At 40.0% G+C, this 22,048-nt stretch overlaps 1 protein-coding gene across 4 annotated transcripts in view; it reads left to right on the top strand.

The window, feature by feature from the left end:
* TBC1D5 (TBC1 domain family member 5) overlaps window positions 1–22,048 on the top strand; it is a 463,871-nt gene that overhangs the window by 420,020 nt on the left and 21,803 nt on the right. For all 4 annotated transcript variants that reach the window (XM_090284379.1, XM_090284381.1, XM_090284378.1 and 1 more), the window contains one exon: window positions 17,274–17,373. In XM_090284379.1, the coding sequence (XP_090140505.1) occupies window positions 17,274–17,373 (100 nt within the window). The remainder of the gene's footprint in view (window positions 1–17,273; window positions 17,374–22,048) is intronic.

Raw genomic sequence — 22,048 nt, 5'->3', positions numbered from 1 at the left:
GCAAATAGAATGTACTGACATAATAGATTAGAAGAGGAGATGCCTGCCTATACAAAGAACATGTCTGTGAAGAATCAGAATAAGGAATAACAAATGCGAAAGGCATATGGAGAGATGTTTCATTTGCATTATCATATTTTGGTGGCATATGGATTAGTCTACAACACCAATTAATTACTTTTCTTTATGGTGATGTTGTGACTTAAAACTAAGAAGTGGAGCAAAAATAGAAATAGAGTAAATCTAATCCTCCACATAGACCTGCTGTGAACCAGCAAACAGAATGCCAAATTATTGTTCAAAATTTAATACATTTCCTGGTTTGTGGGGAGTATGTAGGCAGAAAATTTCAAGAGAAAGCTATGGTTTTCGAAGTAATGGGTTAGCTTATTACTTTATGAAATAATGTATTGTAGTCAGTGCTCTTTACCTAATAGTTCCAGTTTTCCCTCATTCTAGGCACTTAATAGGATTGTATACCTCCTAGTCCCCTGTGATCTGTCAGACCCATGTGACTGAATCTGTCCAATCAGTTGTGAGTAGGAGTGATATGTATGTATTGTTACTGCAAGATCCTCCCCAGGGCTCTCTTTTCCTCTGGCACAATGAGCAGGATCCATCTGCCAACCCATGATAGACATGAAGTGTGAGTGAGAAAACAACCTTCATTAATTAAAGGGGAAAGTGTTGCTTATCACAGCACAACAGTGCACAGGTAGAATATGTTCAAGCCCATAACTGGGAATCATTCTCCCATGAAACCCACATCCTGCTCTCCGAGCGGTCCCAGAGCCTATGACTAGACATATTATCATCTCTGATCCCACTTTACTTTCATTTCCAGCCCAGTACGATGTGATACGGGGGTATTCCATATCCTCAAAAAAATTCAAAGTAATTTTTCATTAACATCATCAGTATTAGTTTTCACACAGTAAGTGTCCAAAATTGAAGCAGAGACGTCTCTTGCTTTGGGCCCCTGGTGCCTTAACTTATATGACATCTTTCAGATTTCAAGACTCAGATGATCTTTTAAAGTAGCTAAGGATCAAGAAATTGTTGAAGTCAGTTATAAAAGGGATGAAATAGCAGTTGAAATTTACCCTGAAACAAAGATGATCTAGCAGTAGTTCTCACCCTAAGTGTGGCTAAATCTGCTAGGGTTTCTAATCTGATCATTGAGAAATGATTTTCAAAATCAATATAGGTGTGACATATTCTAGCTAAGTGTCATGTACTCATATTAAGTCTCAGAACTTATTTCCTCTCAGTATTGCCTTTTTATGTATCAAATAAAGCCTTTCTATAATCCACAGGCTATCTTTAAATGAAATTGTACACTATTATTTCTATTAATGCCCCAGATTTGGCCATATAATAGAAGAGTGTACAATTCAGCTAACTCTTTAAAGAGGTAATTAAATCTTGTGCCATATGTTTATAAAAGACATCATTATGCTTCTTTTCTAAAATGTGAGCAAACTAGTAGGAAGTTTTAAAAATGACCTTACTTCATGATCAGTACCAGTATTATTTTGAGGACTGGTATTTGCTCATGAAGACAACTTTCCTTCTGCTTTGTTTCATAAAAAAACTTTTAGGGTTCATCTAATTCAAACCTAGATTTTAATCAAGCTCTGATTTTTTAGTCTTCAAGACAAAATTCAAAATTTTTATACTTCTTTATTTTTCATGCTTTATTTTGCATAATGTAATTGACATGCAATATTTAGTTTTCTAGAAATCTATTTTAGTTGGTCATTTATCTGACTGTTGAATAATTTTTTACTTATTTTAGTACTGTTAAATGTCCTGCAACTATTGCCAAATCATTTTCCAGATCACTTTCTTTGCTAAGGTTAAAGAAGAAGGAAAATACTGAATATAAGAAAACCTTTAAAATTGATTTGTGTATGTGATGAATTCTAAAATTTAAGCACATCAGCCATTTAAAAGATTTTTTTAATGTTCCTTATTAACTGCAAGACATTTTGCTATGCTTTGTGATAATTACATAGCAATCTCTAAAGCTCTAAACAGATCTATTCAGAATCCTCTCTGAGCCAGAGGAAATCAAAATTATGTAAGCTGGAAATCCCGACATAAAACAGGATGTATAATGAGGTGAAAACCACCTGCTGGTTCACATCACCACTGGGGGTGCTCATCCTGTGTCTCTGTGACCCCTGCATGCACTCATCATTGTCGTTTGGTAGTTTGCATATATACCACGGTCAAACTAATAGGATTTATTTTTGTAACAGTCATAGGTCTATTCCTTATCATGACAAGGTAACAAAAAGTGTCAGATGAATGAAAACAAATTTGAAAGCAGACTCATATTTAGTTGTGGAAGTACAGACAACTTGCACATTACCTAATCTACTTAAGGTCATGTTCTAGAAATTGGAAGTTCAGATTTCTCTGTAGATAAGAACTATGAAAGAGCAGTCCCAATGAGGACACTTACAGTATAGCTGGAGGAGTGGGAAACACATAAAAAGTTAAGTAATAATTAAACTAAATAAAAATATAACATCAACATGAGAGGTGGTATATTGTTAAATGCCGTGTAAGCAGTAAAGGTCATAAATCATATGGATTCAGAAGATAGACCACCATGGGCTGTGTTGGTCTAAATAAGCTTCATGTGACAAATCAGACTTGACCCACAAACATACTTCTTTTTTCATTAAATGCAACCATTGTTTTCCCTTGTGAATATCCAGCAACTTCCTGGAATAGATTTGTGGTGGTGGATATTGAGTAGGTAGTCAGTGTCCACTGTAGGTCTTCTTCATCACATCCTCTGGCAGAATGTAAAGTAGTTGGGATTATAGCAAGTTGCTTTTGATAAAAGTAAGAGAAATTATTACCTCAAATAAGGAAATTTGTTGCTCATTATTTCCAAATAACAAGAGTTCTGAGATGGGCAGGTCTAGAGTTGGTAATTCATCTGTTCATTAACATCAGCATCTTTTTATTCTGCCATCCTTAGTATGTTGGCTTTGTCCTCAGCTCACTCCCATCATGTTCTCAAGAGGGCTGCCACAGAGCCAGCCATCTCTCTGCCACCACCACCCCCATCACCTTCCTCACACATGCACCTCCTCTAGAGAGGTCCAGGTGGACATTCTCCAGCATGCTTTCCCTCCTATCTCATTGAATGGCCAGAATTCAGTCCCATGTCCCCTCCCAAACCAATCTGGTAAAAAGAAAGGATTAGAGGAGTCCATGATGTTGTGAAAAGGTGGTGGGGGCGTGTGACTGACACATGATATATACTTCCTAAGAACACAGAGTATGTAGAAAGTATTGATCATAATGAATTTCTTTATGAGATTCTATATGGAATTGAAACCTGGCATCTAGAGTTTATCTAATTATAGGATTTTTTCAATTCATAAATACATATTTGAAATCTTTTATCGTTTAACCAATAATATTAATGATAACTGCATTAAAATACAGTGTTGTTTAAAATAACCATTTCTAGTCAATACAGTTTATTAAAATGAATTTACACATCTACAATTTTTCTAGTTTTGTTTTAAATCTCATGATAGGAATTTTAATCTGTGGCTAAAATGAAATCAGGTATTTGAGATATGACATTTAGTCACTCAGTGTTATATGAACTTTGTTCATAGTCTTTGGCCAGTGCATCAGTTCAGGGCCGTCTGTCTTTGCATCAACAGGAGTACCCCCCCTGCTATCTCCACCTTTGTGACTCACCCAGTTCACATGATTCCATTGTAAGGAAATGTGATCATCTATGGGGGCATCATAAAGACAGTTTTGACAGTTTTGTACATGGCATTTTAATTTAGCTCTTGTGAACAGGTTTTATAACCAACTTTTAAACATCTTTATGCTTCAGTAAATTTATTTTCAGCCAAAATTCTGAGAAGCCTGTGAAAGCAGAACCCCAGGAAACAGTTCTGAACCTGGACTGTGGTGTTCTTTTTAGAACAGTGAAGACGGTGTCCTCTAGGGGTAAATGAGCCACTCACCCCCTCATGCTGGGCCCTCATCCTCCATCATTTGTCTTCATCTCCACCTTCTCTGTGAAATACAAAATGCCAGATGGGGAATGTTTGCCTCTGTGTCTTAGGTAGAGCTGTCGCACCTGTTACGTACTAAGGGGTGGAGCCTTAGGTATTCGTCCGTACAAGGCGACCCGTTTCACCATGTTGTGGTGCTGTGATGTGGGGAGAGGTCTGCAAGGGCACAATGCTGCTTGCTCAGCACTTGTCTCTTTTCTAGGCCCTTCTCCCACTTCCGTAGGGGACTGGCACCTCCCTAGCTGTTGCCCTGGCCGTCGTTCCCACAGTGGGTGAATTTGCAGATGTTCTAAGACCATGGGGCCCTTTAGACAAGGGGACTCTGCTGAGAGATGGACAGTTTCTTCCTCTGCCCCAACTCCCACTAGTTTTCACAGTCAGAATCAATGAGGCTTTATTTTCTCTGGCACTGGGACCGTTAGCTCTGTGTTCTGGTCTGGTACTGGGAGCGCTCCCCAGGTATCCCTCTCGACTTTTAAAATGTTTGTGCTTTCCACTGGCCTGCTGCTGCCACTGGTGCTGCCACCGCCACACCACATCCTCTCTGCCCCTCCTACCTGTATGGATGAGTATTTCTTCCTTATATCTTTGTTTCTTGGACTTCCATGCAGCTTGATTTTCTGGAACTTCTGGTTGTCTCCAGTTTTTAGGTAGTTGTATTCCTTCTTAGTTGTGGAGGGAAACACAGCATGTCTGTCTAGGCCTCTATCTTGGCCAGAAGTCCCCTAGGGTATTCTCTTAAGATAGAGTTACCCGGTAAAATTCAGGATGGCCAGTTAAATTCAAATATCAGCTAAACAATGAATAATTTTTTAATATGTCTAATGTATGGCATGGGATATATTTGTACTAAAAAATATTTGTTGATTATCTGAGATTCAAAGGTAACTGTACGTTATGCTCCTGTTTGTTAAATCTGGCAACTCTGTCTTAAGAACCTTTTTTTTTTTTTTTCAAGAGCCACGCACCCAAGACTTCCCTTTGGGTCTCATTGGCCCACATCCCTACAGCTATTTCTATAAAGGCAATGGGGTTACCCTTAAGTGCATCAGGTCCAGCCCCAGACCCACAGCTCTGGTTTAGATCAGCTTACCCGTGAGAAGTCATTCAGGGCTGCACGACCCTCTTAGGAAGACAAGAAGATGAACACTGGGGGCACCAGAGAATCACAGTTTAGTTAGCCCTACTGAGGGTTGCCATGACCTCTAGGCTAAAACTATATAAATGAGACTGTGTTGGAGGTATTCATCTTCTGGTGAACAGTCATCTTCAGAACGGTCAGTTTATGAAAACAAATCACCATGCTGTGCAAAATCATGTATTAAACACCACAGGGCTCAAGGGAAAGATGAGGCTGGAAAACAATACTCCAAAACTTGATTACTGACGCATACAACAAGGTAGGAACGTAATAAGAGTGGAAACATGGTTTTACATATGTTAAATGATTAAGAAATAAGTAAATACTATAATAAATATGATCCTTTACCTTGAAAAAGACCTGAAGCCTGGTTGGAGAAGTGGACATCTTCAAATGAACAGTCATCTTCAGAACAGTCAATTTAAGGCAGTTTATATTGTCACGAAACTCACTATGCTGTGCCAAATCTGACGGATTTGGGTTCTGGGTGCAGCCCAACACACAAGCTGTGAACTGAGGTGGCTGGCAGACATCTGAGCTGTGTGTGCGTGTATATATTCATGTCCTTCTATAAGCCTGGGTTCACCTACATGCAGTTTTCTGCATTCATGTAGTGTTTCTTGTAGCTGACGTATATAAGCAAACATGAGATGCGTGTTTTACTCAATTGTTCCGTAAGTTATCAATCTTGTTGGAACAAATTCACATTTTTAAAACAAGCATGATAACAGAACTCTACTCTAGGTTAACATACAGCTTCTGAAGTTGATAGGTTGGGAGAATAAGGATAGAGAAATATTGTACTTTCTGTATTAGTGTTTTTGTTCTCAGTTCAGTAACCAACAGTACCACATTAATTAGAAACTCCAAAATAAATTCATTTTATTAATGGTTATATACGTCCAAAGTACTTCATAATACCAATTGGCTCTCTGTGAAAATCCGATTGAGTGACTAAGTTCGCATCAGAATTCTTCAGGGGCACCTTCCTAGGATAAATCCCAAGATTTTAAGGCACAGCCTGCAGGGCCCTTGACTATCTCACTTGGTCCAGCCATCTCATCAGTTCTCCCTCCAGTTCCTCCGTGATCCTTCAGGAATGCAACAACTGTTTCTGTTCTCTCAAGCCAAGCATGCCTTCTCCTACTTGTGTTTTGCCCCTCTGTCTCTTCTGACCAAAATTGTTCCTGTGACCACGAACTCATCGAGTTCCTTCCGGTCTCAGCCCAAGTACTTTGTGTCCTTGGGGCCTTCCCTGCCACTCTCTGGAAGCTTTAAGCACTTTCATTAGGCAGCTATGGCCCTGGTTATGCTGCGGATTCCAGAGCCGCACCCCAAGCCCACAGAAGCAGCATGTTGGGTTGAGGGATGTCCTCCTTATCTATAAATGAGTCCTGTGCTTGGACTGTCGGAGAACTACTTGTATTCAGTTAGAAGGCTCTTGCAGGCACTTGTCACTATCACAGTCTCCCCTGTGGCAAATGTTGTGTCTGGCACTCAGTACATGTTTGGGAATGAATGGCAGCTGTTGATGGTTCTCTGCTATGCAGGGATTTAGGTGCATTAGACTTTGTTCTGGCCTCTCAGGCCTGGAAGGGCACATCATTTCTTAGCGGCATTCACCGACCATATATAAAAGCTATAGAAATTGTTTGTACAAAGTGAGAAATCAGGTTTCTATAATATAAATTAGTTTAAGGAGTGAATTAGCAAAAGCGCAGTAGCATGTGAGTAAACCACTTAATTCAGAGAATTATGCCCTTCTCACCTTTTCTTTTTCTTTCCAGAAGTCTCTTGGTAGTGTTTGTGTTAAAGCTGTTCCAACACTTGGTTTTCTTTACCAATTGTAACAAAGTATTTCTAAAGCACGCTTGATCTTCAGCGTGGCTTTGCTTTAGGGTAACCATTTTCTTGTTTGTCTCTAATTGGACTTTGTGGGGATCATTTAGTCCAGAGAATGTTGGTACAGGGGCGCACTTTTTTATCCTCACATTGGGGCAATTAGCTTTGTCTTGAGGAAAACAGCTTTGGCCGAGGCCCTTCTGTCTGGGTCAGCCATTGTGCTGCTGCCTCCTTTTGGTGCCAGAAGCAGCATGGGAAAGCACGCAGGTGGTTCAGCCCAGCCAGCAGCACGATGAGAAACTCAGCTGGAGTCCTCGGCGCTGACTGGCGGGTTTCATCACCTGGTCTGATCACGTGTGTAAGTGAAGCTGGAAAAACCCTTGTTAAATAAAGTAACGTATGTGCTAATTGGCCTGGTGGAGGAGAGAGCTATTCTCATTTACAAAAGATTGGTCAGGTTGCTTAATTATAAAAACCCAACATGGAGGTGATAGCCTAAAAGTCCAAAAGATGGGGACATTTCGCCACACAAATGCCACTTAATTAGCCTCCCAAACACAGTCCCTTCTAGGAGGGACTTTTTTCCCCATTTAAAATGTTCAAAAGGTAGGCGGTTGCCTAAACAATTATCCTTAACATTTTTATACCTTTTGAATTTTTAAAGACTATATAGTTCCTAAGATATACCATATGCATATAATTATTTATTTTAAAAAGCAGTTACAGGATTTTTACAAAAAATAAGGTTTGTAACTATGCAAGTAGTTTTTTTTTTTCTTCCTCAGGTTATACATATATGAGGTTTTCCAGTTAAAGATTTTAATTTCCACTATATTTATTTCAGGATTTTAAGTTTATTCAGTTTACTTTAGAATTTGTAGCACATGATCCTATTTTTGGCACCATTCTTATTTTTTCTGTTTATTCTGTTTACTGTTTTTTGTAAACTAAGTTTAGAAAGGAAAAGTAAGATTAAAATAGCTCACGATGTTGAAATGGCAATAGGCATAAAAGCATGTTTCTAAAGGCTAAACATATTTAGCAAATGTTATTCATTATGATTATTATAAAAAATATCTTCAGGAAGTGAGAGATGAATTTAAATACCATGGATTATGGAAATATTCTACCATTTTCTTTTATCGCATTCATGTTTGAAAAGCATCTTTTATTGTCAGATACTTATAGCCTTTGTTTATCAAAATTATAGAGGAGAGCATGCATAATCCAACAAAATTAATTTATATTTGGCTTTAAGTGCTTGTGTTTACAGTAGAATAAATTGATACCTGACAGTCTAAGAATTAGTTCTAAACAGATAATGAAGCCACTCCGTGCAGAACTGATGGAGGGAGGTTGGAAAGCTCTCTGGGAAGCCTGTCAACCACCTCTTTCCTCCCAGCATCCTACGCCATGTTGAGACCTCTGTCTTTTGGACTGTTACCAAATAAGCATGTAACCATGTAGCCGTCTGTTAAAGCTATCTTAGCGTAGGGAAAGAGTAAAGTGCTTCACAACCTTCCAGAGGTATTGGAAGCTGTATTCAATACTAGATCAGAGGGCATGAGCTGGGTCATCTAAACACTTGCCATTCAAGGTGTGGTCCACAGCCAGCTGCAGTTGTCCCCTGGGAGCTTGTTAGAAATGCAGAATCTCAGGCCCCACCCCAGGCCTCCTGAAGTAGATTGCACTTAACAATGTTCCCCAGGTGATGTTGTACATATTATAAACTGAGAAGAATTAGTCTTAAATAAGAGTAATTAAATACCAAATCAGAAATGAGATTTCTATAGATAAAGCCAGTTTCAAATATCTCCCAGTGTGATCCTGACCAGTGTGGCTCAGTTGATTGGAGCATCATCCCATGCACCGAAAGGTCGCAGGTTTGATTCCCGGTCAAGGCATTGGCCGAGGATTACTATATGTATATTGCCCATATGAATATGTTCTCTGTTTCCCGTGTATGTGCTCTGTTCTCAGCAGTCTACGTGTATTAGCACCTTCAGTCCTCAAAGGACTTGGTGGGGTCTGCTATGAGGTGCTGTAATTGCCTCCCATTTTATAGACAGGAGACCTGAGAGATAGAGAAGCTGTGGTTAACTCCATTTTCCAAAAAAAAAAAAAAAAGAAAGAAAAAGAAAGAAAGAAAGAAAGAGAGAAAGAAAAGAAACATATGAATGGACAATGGGAAATTTTTGCCTCATTATGTAGTGCCAAGAGAATAAAATGGGGTAAGAAACTAAAGCTCTTTTTTTATTGCCGCAATAAAAATTATGAGAGGCAGCTGAATAAGAGGGAATGTCCTTCTTTTGATTTTGTGAGCCTTGCATGTTCTATTTTTAAAATATCATTTATAATCCATATCCCATATGTCCCACCTACAACAAACACGTGATCTGAGTTAATTATTTTAACCCACCAATACCCGACTTCAAAAAGATATTTGAAACTCTTTCATATGTAAACCAATAAAGTGAATGTGTATTTGATATGCTAAAAGTCAAGTCTCAATTTGGTGGAGAAAATTTTTGCATGGGAAAACAAGTTTCTCCCTATATTTTCACCAGGTGTCCCAGCCCTACAGCTCTTCTAGGCTGCAGCAGGGAAGGGGTGGGGAGGGTCTCTCTCTGCTAGTGCCAGCTGAGGCAGCAGCATGGTCTGCATGGAGCTAGGCTGGCAAAAACCTGCCTATGCCTGACCTCACCACTCTGATTTTAAGCAGGCAATTTTTAACTTTATAAATTATAAGGAAGCAGTATTTTTTCTTTTATTTTGGTAAACCGAACATAAAATTTACCGCTTTAACCATTTTTAAGTGTATCGTTCAATAGTATTAAAATCTTTCATAACTCTTTTTCATCTTGTAAAATTAAAACTCTATGCCTATTAGCCCTGGCCAATGGCTCAGTTGGTTGGAGTCCCATCACCAAAAGGTTGCAGGTTCCATTCCCCATCAGGGCACATACGAAGATTGTGTTCAATCAGGGGTTGGGGCATGTACAGGAGGCAACCAATAGATGTCTCTCTGTCTGTCTCTCTTCCTCCCTTCCTCTCTCTCCCTCTATCTCTCCTTTCCTTTCTCTCTACAATCAATTTTTTTTTAATTGCCCTAACAAATATGGCTCAGTTGGTTGGGCATTGTACCACAAAACAAAAGGTCACTGGTTCCATTCCTGATCAGGGCACATGCCTGGGTTGCAGGCCTGTTCCCCAGTTGGGATGCACGCAAGAGGCAACCAAATCAATGTTTCTCTCACACATCGAAGTTTCTCTCCCTCTCTTTCTCCCTCCCTTCCCCTCTCTATAAAAGTAAATAAATAAAGTCTTTTTAAAAAATTCTTGCAGCATACCCGTTGACAATCGCTGAACTATAGTATTGTTTAGAATTTAATTTAGAATCAATTTTAGTTATTTAAAAATACTGACACCTCTTTTTTCTCTTTGGTAAACACTACTTACATTTCTTCTTATTTTATTCCTATTATGTTATTTGAATAATAATTTAATTTTCTTATTACAAAAATATAATTCTATTTCACTGTAAAAAATACCCCCCAAGAAAGCTAAAAGATAGGGGGAAGTGACATATAATCCCACCATTTGGAGAATAACTGATGAAAACACTTTAGTGAATATCCTTTCTTTTTTTCTATGCATTTTTTTGCACACACAAAAAAAAATCACTTAAAATTTTTTTTAAAATTACAGTGGATATACAGTATTACATTAATTTCAGGTGTACAGCATAGTGATTAGACATTTATATACCTTACGAAGTGATCACCCCGATAAATCAAGTACCCGCCTGACACCATACATAGCTATTACAAAACTGTTGCCTGTATTTTCTGTGCTGTGCTTTACATCCCCATGACTGTATATAACTGACAATCTATACTTCTTAATCCCTTTCTCTTTTCACTCAGCCCTCAGCCCCTCTCCCCTTCTGGTAGCCATTTGTTCTGACAGAGTCATTCTTTACCTTGAGCTTTGTACCTTGTTTTCCCAATTAGTATATAATATGACTGTTAAATGTTCTCATATAAGACATTTTTAAATATTCTGTTTATTAATGGTACCACAAGTTACCTAAGCCACCTATCATTAGACATTTAGGGTTTGGATTTGTGTGGATTGTGTGTGTGTGCGTGTGTGTGTGTGTGTGTGTGTGTTCATATTGCCACTGAATGTGTGATGAATGCCCTGGGAGATGTTTTGTTTGTTTTGTTTGTTTTGGGGTGTGTGTGTGTGTGTGTATGTGTATCCATAGTTCCTTAGAATAACTTTCTAGACTTATATTAATAATCTAGAAATACAACGAAGTCCTCCAGCAGTCATAGAAGTGGGAAATATTGTGATCTTTGTCTTACAGACTGGAAACTGAGGCTCACAGAGCTCTGCTATCTGGTCGGGGTCACAGAGATGTTACGTGCTGATTCTAGGGGTGTGGTCATCATATTCCTCTTGCTCCCCACCAGGACTATGCCACTTATTTTCGTAGTCCTAAAAGCTCTCCTTTGTGCTCCTCTTCCTTTATTTATTTTGTTTTTTCTGGTGACGTCTGCCTCTGCTTATACCACATGCTCTGGCTCGGTTTTCATCCACACCAAGTGTGTGTATTTTGCCCTTGTATATGCCACAGCTTCCTCAGATCATCCATGACCTTCCACCTTTTTCCTCGAGACTTTCCATTTCCTTCACTTCCCACTTCTTGTTCACCCATCTGTTCGAAAACAACTGGGTGTCTTTCCTGTCTCCTGGTTTCTATGTTTAGCCTGTTCCTGCTGCCTGCCATCGGTGTCGGTTCTCTTGTGATCTGAAGGCACTCGCTTGGAAGCTGAGCAGATCTCCGCCCTGGTGCTCTTCCGCCCCACTCTCCTCCCACTGCAGCCTGTAGAGTCATTATGAGCATGATCCATGTGAGGGGCAGTGGCCACAGTGGTCTGCGTGTCAAACCCCAGCCCCCAAAGCTTAATTACCAGAAGTAAAGATGTAATAGGGGTGAATGAAAAGGGAAGCGAAGGCTTTCTACCAGGCCTCAACTTCTGCTCCCAGGTCCCACACTTTTCTGAATCCTTTGTTTATAGGATCCTTGCCTCCTAAAACATCTTTGTCCATCATTTCTTCTGGGGCAAGGCTCCCTTCTTTAAGACCTGTTAAGAAATACTGCCTCTTCCAGAAGAGTTGCTTTCATATCCATCTCTACAAATTGGAAGTCATCTGCCCTTCCCAGAATTGTGCAGACTCCTCTTTCCAATCTTCTGCAGAACTTACCTTCCTTGTCTGTTGGCATTATGTATAGGCCTTACCTTTCTGAACTTGCAGAGGTCAGACTTTATGTCTCGTTCATCATTGCATTTTCCACAAGGCCTAACACAAATATATTTACTGAGTAAATAATAAGCACAAAAGCTTGTTTTATTATATAAAATAGCAGAAACACATGGAAGCATTTAACAAAGTTGATATGTAAAATACATATATTATAAAATAATTCAAGCAACTGAGATGTATACTATTCAAGTAGAAGTGTCATGACACAACTATTTTGGGGCAAATGGTGGTGGCAACACCACTTTTTAAAAAGCTAATTCTTAAAAAGTCATTTTTTCAGATACAGTCAAAACAAGAATCATTCAGCAAACAACAAAACAGACCACAATCAATTATGCCTAATTATTTTTTGAAAGAAAACAATTTAGTAAGTAATTTGGGGTTAGGACTTGCTGTGGTGATTGCTGAATCTCTCTGAAAGGAAACTGAGACAGAAGGTTATTCATTGGAACTAAGCATAAGAAAGAAAGTGCATGTGGGAAGGAAATAGGAGTGATGGGCCAAGGGACTTGGGTCCTCAAATAGCTGTCTAAACGCTGCATACCCTTCCAAGAAGGTATTTACAAAGACCATGTTTCATGTAGGAGCTAGGAAGAGAACTTACATTCTAAGTTGGTGGTGAGGATTAAATGAGTTATGCATGCGAGACTGTGTCTGGAACATTGTCATTGCTAGAGAAGGGGTAGGTGCTCCGTGCTTTTCTCTCCCAGTGGAATGGCCCTCGTCTTCCCTGCAGGGCTACCAAGGACGGGTGGTGGTTAGCTGCACACAGTGGTCTGCGTGGCCCTACTGCATAATCCTCCGTCAGTGTCTCGCCATGCACATCAAGTTGCTATCCAGAACTGAAGCCAGTGATCGGCTCTTAAGCCCTAATTAATTTTTCTGGGCTTAGCCACATAAAGGTTTTAAAACCAGAAGCCAGTGTTTTACAACAGTGAATCATGAAACCCTTACTTAAAATCTATTTCACTGTTTAGACCTGATTCTTAAAAATTGTTTAAAAGAAAGACTAATTGCCTTTATTGAGTACCTGCTTTGTGCCACATACTGTCCATGCTGTTTCCATTTTGTTCTTCCCCCAATCCTGCTAGGTGGGGGTGAGGGGACCAAGAAATTAAGGAACTTGTTAGAGATTATATAAAGCTAGTAACTAACTGACAGAAAGTCCATTTGAGCCTAGGTGTGTTTACTCCGGAGTCGCATCCTGCTCCACCACCCTCCCTCCTGTAATGGCAGGCAGAGCATATGCAAAGGTACGCGCAGTAATTCCTCACTTAACATCATCAATAAGTTCTGCGACTTTATGACCTATAACAAAACCTGTTGTACTGTAGGCTAATTGATATAAACAAGAGTTAAGTTTCTATGACATCTCATCAACTTAATAACATGATATTGAATGAAAAGATATTATTCGATGACCTGCTGTATAGTAAACATTTTTCTTCAGTGTCTTATTCATACATAAAAATTATACTAACTGGTTGTTTTCATAAAACCTGAAGGCAATTAGCCAAGCATTTGTTTTTGATTACAGAGGACCAATGAAAACAAATGACTAAAGCTGTCAGAGGGAAGAGTTTGGAGTATGAGAAGCTAAGATAGAAATGTGAAGTCAGTTCCACAATTTTAGAAGCTTGATTCTTGGCTTTTTCTCTTATCTGTAATTATATGGTGAGGAATAAATGACAAGCCACCTTTTTGCCTCCAAGTGATTCCATTTCTATTTATAAAGTCAGTTGTAGTTGAAGGATTTAGGAATGTTTTAAGCTTAAGCAAATTCTAGAAGGATAATACACTGGATTTCTAGCTTCCAAATGGAAGGAGGTCTTGGGCCCCTCGACCTATTTTAACCAGAATGCTCTTCTTATTTCATACATTGGGTCTTCATGTGAGCTTTCCTTTGAATAAAAGGGTTTAAATGAATGAAAGTTGCCATTTTCTACAGTATAGATTCCATTGGTATTGAGGGTCACTTGGGATTTAGGCAAACAGGATGCTCCTCTCTTGCCACCAGAGCCCTAAGCAACACTTGCAGACTTGGAAAACTGTGTTTCCGTAAGTCCTCATGCTCATGCATCACGCGCTCTGGGCTGCCACGCCCTCGGGGCCTCCCCATACCCTTGTGCAGATCGTGCGCTGCACAGTTCCAAGGGCGCCGGTCTCATCACGTTTCTATTACAATAATGTTCCTGTTCGCACAGTTAAGGATTTTGAGGAAGAGACTCCCCAAGAGCTACATGCTTCCCTCCAGCTGCCTGATGCCTCACCACCAACAGGCCAGGTCTCTCACCTCTAAAGGGTCTCCTCTGAAGAGCTTCTTCCCTCCCAGCTTTTAAAATGAAAGCAAACTGAATGAAATAAATCCATTTAGGTAGGAATATCTGCTGGGGATTAAATTTCCCAAGGGCTTTTGCATTTTTAAAGCAGTGATTCTTTAATCCCAATTAAACCGATACAATAGAGAAGATGTTTGCACGCCAGGAGGCAGAGCGTTCCTGGTGCCCTTTGTCCACTCCGGGCTGTCAGCACCCCAACTGGTAGTCACATGCAAGAAAAAATTCAGGCCACAATGGGCCCCCTTCTTTTAACAGACTGCCAAGCTCTCACCCCCGTATGGTTCTAGCCTCATCCAGTTGGGTTGGTGTGTCTAACACATCAAAAAGGTAATTTGTTCAGTAGAAGGGACAGGAGGCAGGGACCAGGATTCTCCCAACAATTATTCTTATTTAATTATAAGCTTTTGTGTACTCTGCCTCATACTCTAGTAATTTATGTGTCTTTCTTATTCCAACTACAAACTTGTAAGCTCCATGAGAGCAAAGTGTCTGACCTGTACTTTCTCCAGAGAGTGCTGAATTTACGCCCAGGTTGGGTAGAGGATTACTTAGTTACATGACTTGTCAATGGCAAGATCAGAAATAGAACTCTAATATCCTCAGGCCATATACCAATCTAGTGTTCTGTCCATTCTACCACTGGTTCAGTTACGTGCTGCTGCTTAACAAACCACTCCAAAAGCCCACTCCTCCAAACAACAGCTCTGGTGTTTCTCGTAGCTTTACGGGTCGGGCATCTGGACAAGGCGTGGGTGGGCTGTTTTCTGTCCTGCATGATGTTGACTGGGTCACTCACTTGGCCAGCTTCACATGGGTTGAGCTGAAAGATCCAGTAAGACTTCACTCACATGTCTAGACCTCAGAACTTCTCCGGCAGCCACTTTCTATCCAGTGTTTCTTTCCTCTCACAGTATTCTAGCCTGAACTTCCTTACAACATGGTAGCTATCTTCCTCCAGTGAAAGCAGGAGTCCGCAGGCCTCTTAGGCTAGCCCCAGACTGGCACACTTTGATGTCTGCTGCCTCCTCTGCTGCAAGTCGCAAGGCCAGCCCAGGTGTATGGGGAGGGAAGGACATGATGGTGGCCGTCTTGGGAAACTAACCACGGCTATCACTTAGTCAACATGTGCAGTTTTCTTTCTCCTACGGTATCCTGATAGAACAGGGAGACTCAGCAGAAACAAAGGGGAAAAAGAATAATACCCTGAACCACCACCAGCCCCCATCCTTTTCCACCTTCAAGCCCAGCCAAAGTGTCCAGCAGGCGGCATCACCTTCCCACAGGCCCCTGTCATCATCCCTGGCTGAGCTGCTTCTGGTTGCTTTTGTCTTTATTTGTGTATCAGATGAGAGGCTGCTGCCCTTGGTGGGATCTGTAAAGAACATGGTTAGGGCTTGTGTTATCCTACAATTGGGCGCTTTGCAATAATTTGTTTTCAGAGCTACTGCTCTGTCTGTTTTCTGTGTCAGGCCTTTAGCCGCACAGTCCTAAGTAAGGGCTTATTGTCTAGGCAGCTGTTAGAAACAATACCTTTCGGTGCTGCGTGTGTGTGTAGCTTAAATGGAATATACCTACACATAACCTTTTCAACTGTTCATTTCCATCTATAAATCAAATCATGCTCAGTCTCCCAGGAAAAGCATATCTCAGTAGGTTTCTCTTCCCTTCTTTTTAACGACACGGGATTCTTAAGTGAAAGGACAAGCATCTAAAACTAAAAAAAACACTTTCTAGCCTATTACAGCTTTGGCAACATCGTTTCTTTGTATTCTAGCTAACTTGGTTTAAAATTTCCTACCTAATGAGGCCAATTCTCTTTCTCTGAGAAAAACTCTTAATCTTCTAAACTGCCTTGGGAAAATTCTTACATATGTCTTTTTTTTTTTTAAAGATGTTTTCCTTTTGTAACAGTTATGTTCTCTTTACCATTTAGATAATTACTCAACCCAGAGTATTTTTCCTAGAAACAATCAAATAAATAAAATGCTCCAGTGTCATATCAAAAGAAAATATAAGAGTAGCTATTTATGAGCTGCAGGGACAAAACTTTTCCAAGTGCTTTGGGGAAATCTCATTCTTTAAGAGATATCATTGTCTGGAAAGTGATGAGGTTTGTCTTGTACAAATGGAAATCTTTGGTTTCCCACATGTGTGGGAGAGAAAGCGTTATGTGTTTGTACCAGCTGCCTAGGGAGCATGGTGCACTGAAATCCAATTTACTCTCCCAATTTGTGGGACTCAAGCATTATTGAAGATGTTTTCTATACTTTTTTATACAAGGTTGTGTGTGTCAACATTTACCCATGGCACAAAGCTAGCATTCCGTTAGGAAAAGTCCAGATGTTTTTCAACTTCCATAATACCCTTTTTCTATTTTATTTGTAGTGGCAATGATGGGTTTGCTTTTGTTTATTTGCCATTTGTTGTTGTTGTTGTTTTGGCTAGGACTGAAGGCATTGTGCCTCTTTAAAATAGTCCTGATTATTGGGGAACTTTGGGGATTTTATTTGACTTTTTAAAAATTTTTCTATATCTTTACCCCCTTCATTTTAGGAAGAAGAATTAGAAGCCCAAATTTCTTTCCTTCAAGGACAGTTGAATGACCTGGATGCCATGTGCAAATACTGTGCGAAGGTGATGGACACTCATCTCGGTGAGTGAACTACTTTGGCCCTGGGAACAATGACAGTCATGACAATAATAGCCCATGGACCTTTGTTAAGCTCTTAACATGAATTATCTCATGTAATCCTTACAGCAGCGCTGTGGTTACTATTCTCATTGTACAGATGAGGAAACTGTAGCACAGATAGATTAATAAATTTTCCCAAGATTTATATCACTAGATCACTACTAGTAAGTGAAGTAGAAATTTTAAGTCAAGCAGTCTGACTGTAGATTTCAACTCTTAACTACTACACTTCCCTTTGTCTCTGTCTACTCCAAATCAAAATGAAATGTTGAGCTTTCAAGATCAGTCCATTCTACTGTTGTGCCATCCTGGCTATAATCACTAATGGGATTATTTGGACAATGCTTGGTTTATTTTTTAAAATATATGATTTTAACCAGCTGCCTGAAATGCATGTCAGGACCACATGATCTTTTCTTACTTCTGACTGTGCTGAGAGTGTAAGAAATGTCCTGTTGCTCCATGACTGGTGTGAGTTGGTGAATTGGGCATCATCCCCCAGGGCAAAAGGTCACCAGTTTGATTCCCCGATCAGAGCACGTGCCTGGGTTGTGGGTATATCGCTGGTCATGGTGCACATGAGAAACAACCAGTCCATGTTTCTCCCTCCCACATCGATGTTTCTCCCCTTCTCTCTCTCTCCCTCCCTTCCCCTCTCTCTAAAAATAAACAAATAAAATCTTTTTAAAAATATTAAAAAATTAATGTCCTAGTGTACATGTGAGTCATGCATATGACACATTAGAAAATCTTCAGCCACTACTCTCTCTACGTTTGTCGAGTTTTGTACTTTGTATTGGAAGTGGTCTCTGCTGGATCACACATGTATTAACTTCGGTAACTCCACGCTGCCTGCAAAAGCTTTTATAATGAACATTGTTACTATTTCAGCCCACTTTTGGACATTCTTACTTCACTTTGCAGTGTTTAGCATCTGTAGTTTGGGGACAAATTAAAAAAATGAGACATGTATTCTAATGGAAATGGCCTGTATGCTGCCTTGTGACTGTGGAGAAATGGCAATGCCAAGTATTGTAAGTAATCAGGATGTACCCCACCTGTGAAGGGATGTTAGAGAGCATCCACCAAGGTCCCTTCCCCTGACAGGGGCCCAAGAGTGCCCATCCCAGGGCCATCACTGAGGGTGGACTCTGTCTCAGACTCCCATCGGTCTCCCAGCCTATTGGGTCATGAGTCTACTCTGCGTGGCCAGAACGGCTGTCATTTGGGTGTGGCCTAAGCCATCCTTGCCCCTAGCAAGTATTGATAATAAATATTCTACAGATTTGGATGCTGCTGACCTAAGAGGCTGGCTGCCTGCCAGTGTCCTGTCTCTACTCCCTTGACCACTCCTTTTGAGAAAAGGTTCAAGAGGAGGAAAGAGCAGGAGAAACCCTGGCAGGTCGTGAAAAGGTTAGTATCTCTCATCACAGCAAGAAACCCTGTCACAGCCGATTCCACCCTTTCAAAACTGTATTATGCTTCTTTATGACTGTTTTTATAAAGAACTAAGTTTAAGTGAATCTCATAGCATCACACTTTAAAATGTATCAAAAGAAATAATGAAGAAATAGTTTATATATAAATGACTAATATGTATTATATAACTAATTTTATTTCATCTTAATGTTTAGTGGGTGCATATGTGCATATGTACACATGTGCTTTTATTGTTGTTTTGTTTTCTTGCTCCTCTGGCTACATAGGTGACCATTTCATTAGTTGCTTTTGGTTTTGATCAAAGTAGGAGAATAAAAAAGTGGCTGAGAGAAAGATTTACTAAAACTCTAGAAAATCCCGTTAGGAAATTTCCAAGTTGTTGGTCCACATAGCAGCTTTTAAAGCAGCTTTCTGTAAGCCTCAGAATTTTCCAGCAGCTTTTGCTCTGATTTTGACCTTCCAGTGAGCACCAAAAGAGCACTTTCTCAGTGCATGGGAGGGGGAAACACTTTAATTAAAGGAAAACCCATACCAGCTGTGAATTTTCAACTAACCGCAAAACTAGATTTGTTTTTGTGTTTCACTTTCAGCCAGAATCTGCTCACACAGCCGTGACTTCTTCTCACCATACAAACAGCATGACCACATTTCTAAAGGGGGGGTTGAGGGATGCTACAAGAATTCCTGACCCAAGGGTCCGCAGATACATTTCTTTTCATCTGCACATTAAAACATTGGTTTATTAAAGGTTATTCCTATGTTGCAGGCAATTTTGATTCTAAACAAAAATTTTAGGAAAACACAAAGATTAATTAAGGTGAAGCTCTTGATTTACTTTTTGACTTATTATAGTTCAAAAATGACTTTAATACCCTAGTGTTTTTTTTTTTTTTCCGTATGATGTTTTCTATTTTTCCTGATCATTAAAGTATTATAAGATTGAAACAACTGAAATATCCATTAGAAAATGATTGGGTATAACGTAGATATACAATCTTAAAAAGATTAAAATACTTTTTTATTTATTAACATAAGGAGATGCTCATGACATATAATTAAACAGAAAGGGCAGGTGGCAGAACAGTGTATATTTGACGTGGAAATAACTGGTAACAGTGGTTGCCTGGGTGAAGGGAGGGTTATAGAGGGACTTTCCAAGGAACCTAATCTTCTATGCTTGGGAAATGCAAGGCTGTCACTGAAAACCTGTATAGACAGTTTAAGTGACTGTAACTAACATCTGGGCGGGGTGGACAGTGGGGTCAGTCTTCAAACTGCAGGCAAGAGTCAGCTGTCAGAGCGTCTGGAATGGCATCTGAGAAAAGACACCGCTTCATGTGGCATCAGACAGACACAGGGTTATAACCAGCCTCTATCTCTTCTTAGCTCGGCCTTATTATCATTGTGTCCTCTTATATAAAGTGGAGACAAAATTATTCATCTTGTCAATTTATTGCTAAGATAATATATTTTTAAAGCCCAGCACAAGGCATGACCCACAGTGGGTATCAGCACAAATCCTGTCCTCACTCCCCTTAGCTCTTGACAGTTCCTTCTCAGGGAAGATCCTGAGAGGCTCGTCCGGCCATGACCCGAGAGCAGAGTAGCGACTTGTCTCAGGCCCCACAACTTGTCTGTGGAAGAGCTGGGACCAATGCTGCATTTCCCAATGCCTAACTGCATATGCCTTTATCAAATGATGCAGGAAGGCAGTGGGGCTTTGGATGTGTTGACTCTAACTCTGTGTGTGAGCTCTGAGTGAGAATACTTCATCAGCCCTGGTTGACACACATGCACTTGCCATGGGCGCTGCTGAGCCTCCGCTCTGCGCTGGGCCCCAGTGTGAGCTGGGAGTCCTGCCTCCAGAACTTCTAGCATTCATTATGTTCCCTGAGTTCCTTTCATTTAACGAGAGTTCTGTATCACCCTACATTTTCATCAGACATGTAGTAATATCTTAAAAGGTCAAGTATGGCTCAAGACTATTATAATAACTGATAGAACAAATATAGAGAAAAGCCTCTTGGTTAAAACTTATATAAAGGCATTTGTTCAAATTGTCCTTTAACTAAGGATGATTTGACAAGTTAGCGGTATTTCCTTATAGATCTAGAATCCACAACTGAAAGAGTATTTGTTTTATCAAAATTTTAATTTTATTATGTCCACAGAATTGAACTGTTTGAATTCAAAGATTTAGAGACAGGAATTTAATTTTATTAAATATAAACTTTTCCTGTCAACTTCAGAAGACTTTCTTTTATGTGTTCATTTTTCTGTTGCTATAGTTACTCCCTTTCCTGTCATCCTCGTAGTTGAGTTGAAAGCCATTGACAGTACTGTATTAATCCCGGAGGCTGAGCTCAGGCTATTTTTAGATTTGCCGTACTTAACACTCAATTGCACGTGGGTGAGCAACCTGCACTTCTGTGATCTGTGAGCAGCTGGGCTGAGCTGCCAGCTGTTTTCAGAGCCTGAGCTGCTCACCCTGCTGGCCTTCAATGCCCACACCTGCCTGCTCCCAGCGGAGGTATTTCCCATCCTTTGTCTGGTATTTAGACACTGGTTTCCAGCAGCTTGTCCTTTCATTGGTGGTTCATACAAACAATGGATGGATTAAATGCAATGAACTTAGAGAAATTAGGTTTCTTATGCTCTTATTGAGAGTCCTGCAATAGGATCTTAGAATGGTAAAGATGTAGGGGCGCTACAAGGCACCCCAGCTGCTCTTCATGTCACAGATGAGGAAAACAAGGCTGGGAAGGGTGAGCGGCAGCTAGCTGGCACCGGGAGTGCAGACCCGAATCCAGTCTGGCTTTTCTTTCACTGACGCTTCTGCTGAGACCACACTTGAATCATTAGCTGGATTTCAGCTCTCCTGCTATTTTATTGCACACACCATTAGAGATTTTACACTTGTCATAATATTTATGCAAGAATTAGCTGTAAGAAGAGGCCAGTTTGGAAAATCAGTTTATTTGCCTCTGCAAGAACTTTATAAATCTGATTTTCTAATGTTTATAAAAGCAGCTTTCAATGGATGTCTTTGAAGATGTTCAATAAGGCAATTAACTAATGACATTTGAAAAACAGAGGGAAAATGTGGTCCCTAACAGCTTTCTCCTTGTCAGCCACACTGTGATAAAAGCTTTTCATGATTTGAACAATTTGAAGTACTGCATCTAATTTTGGTAGC

The sequence above is a fragment of the Furipterus horrens genome, unplaced genomic scaffold, assembly GCF_987537825.1.
Source record: "Furipterus horrens unplaced genomic scaffold, mFurHor1.1.pri manual_scaffold_7, whole genome shotgun sequence".
NCBI classification, from domain to species: domain Eukaryota; kingdom Metazoa; phylum Chordata; class Mammalia; order Chiroptera; family Furipteridae; genus Furipterus; species Furipterus horrens.
This window is presented reverse-complemented; position numbering and strand designations above follow the sequence as displayed.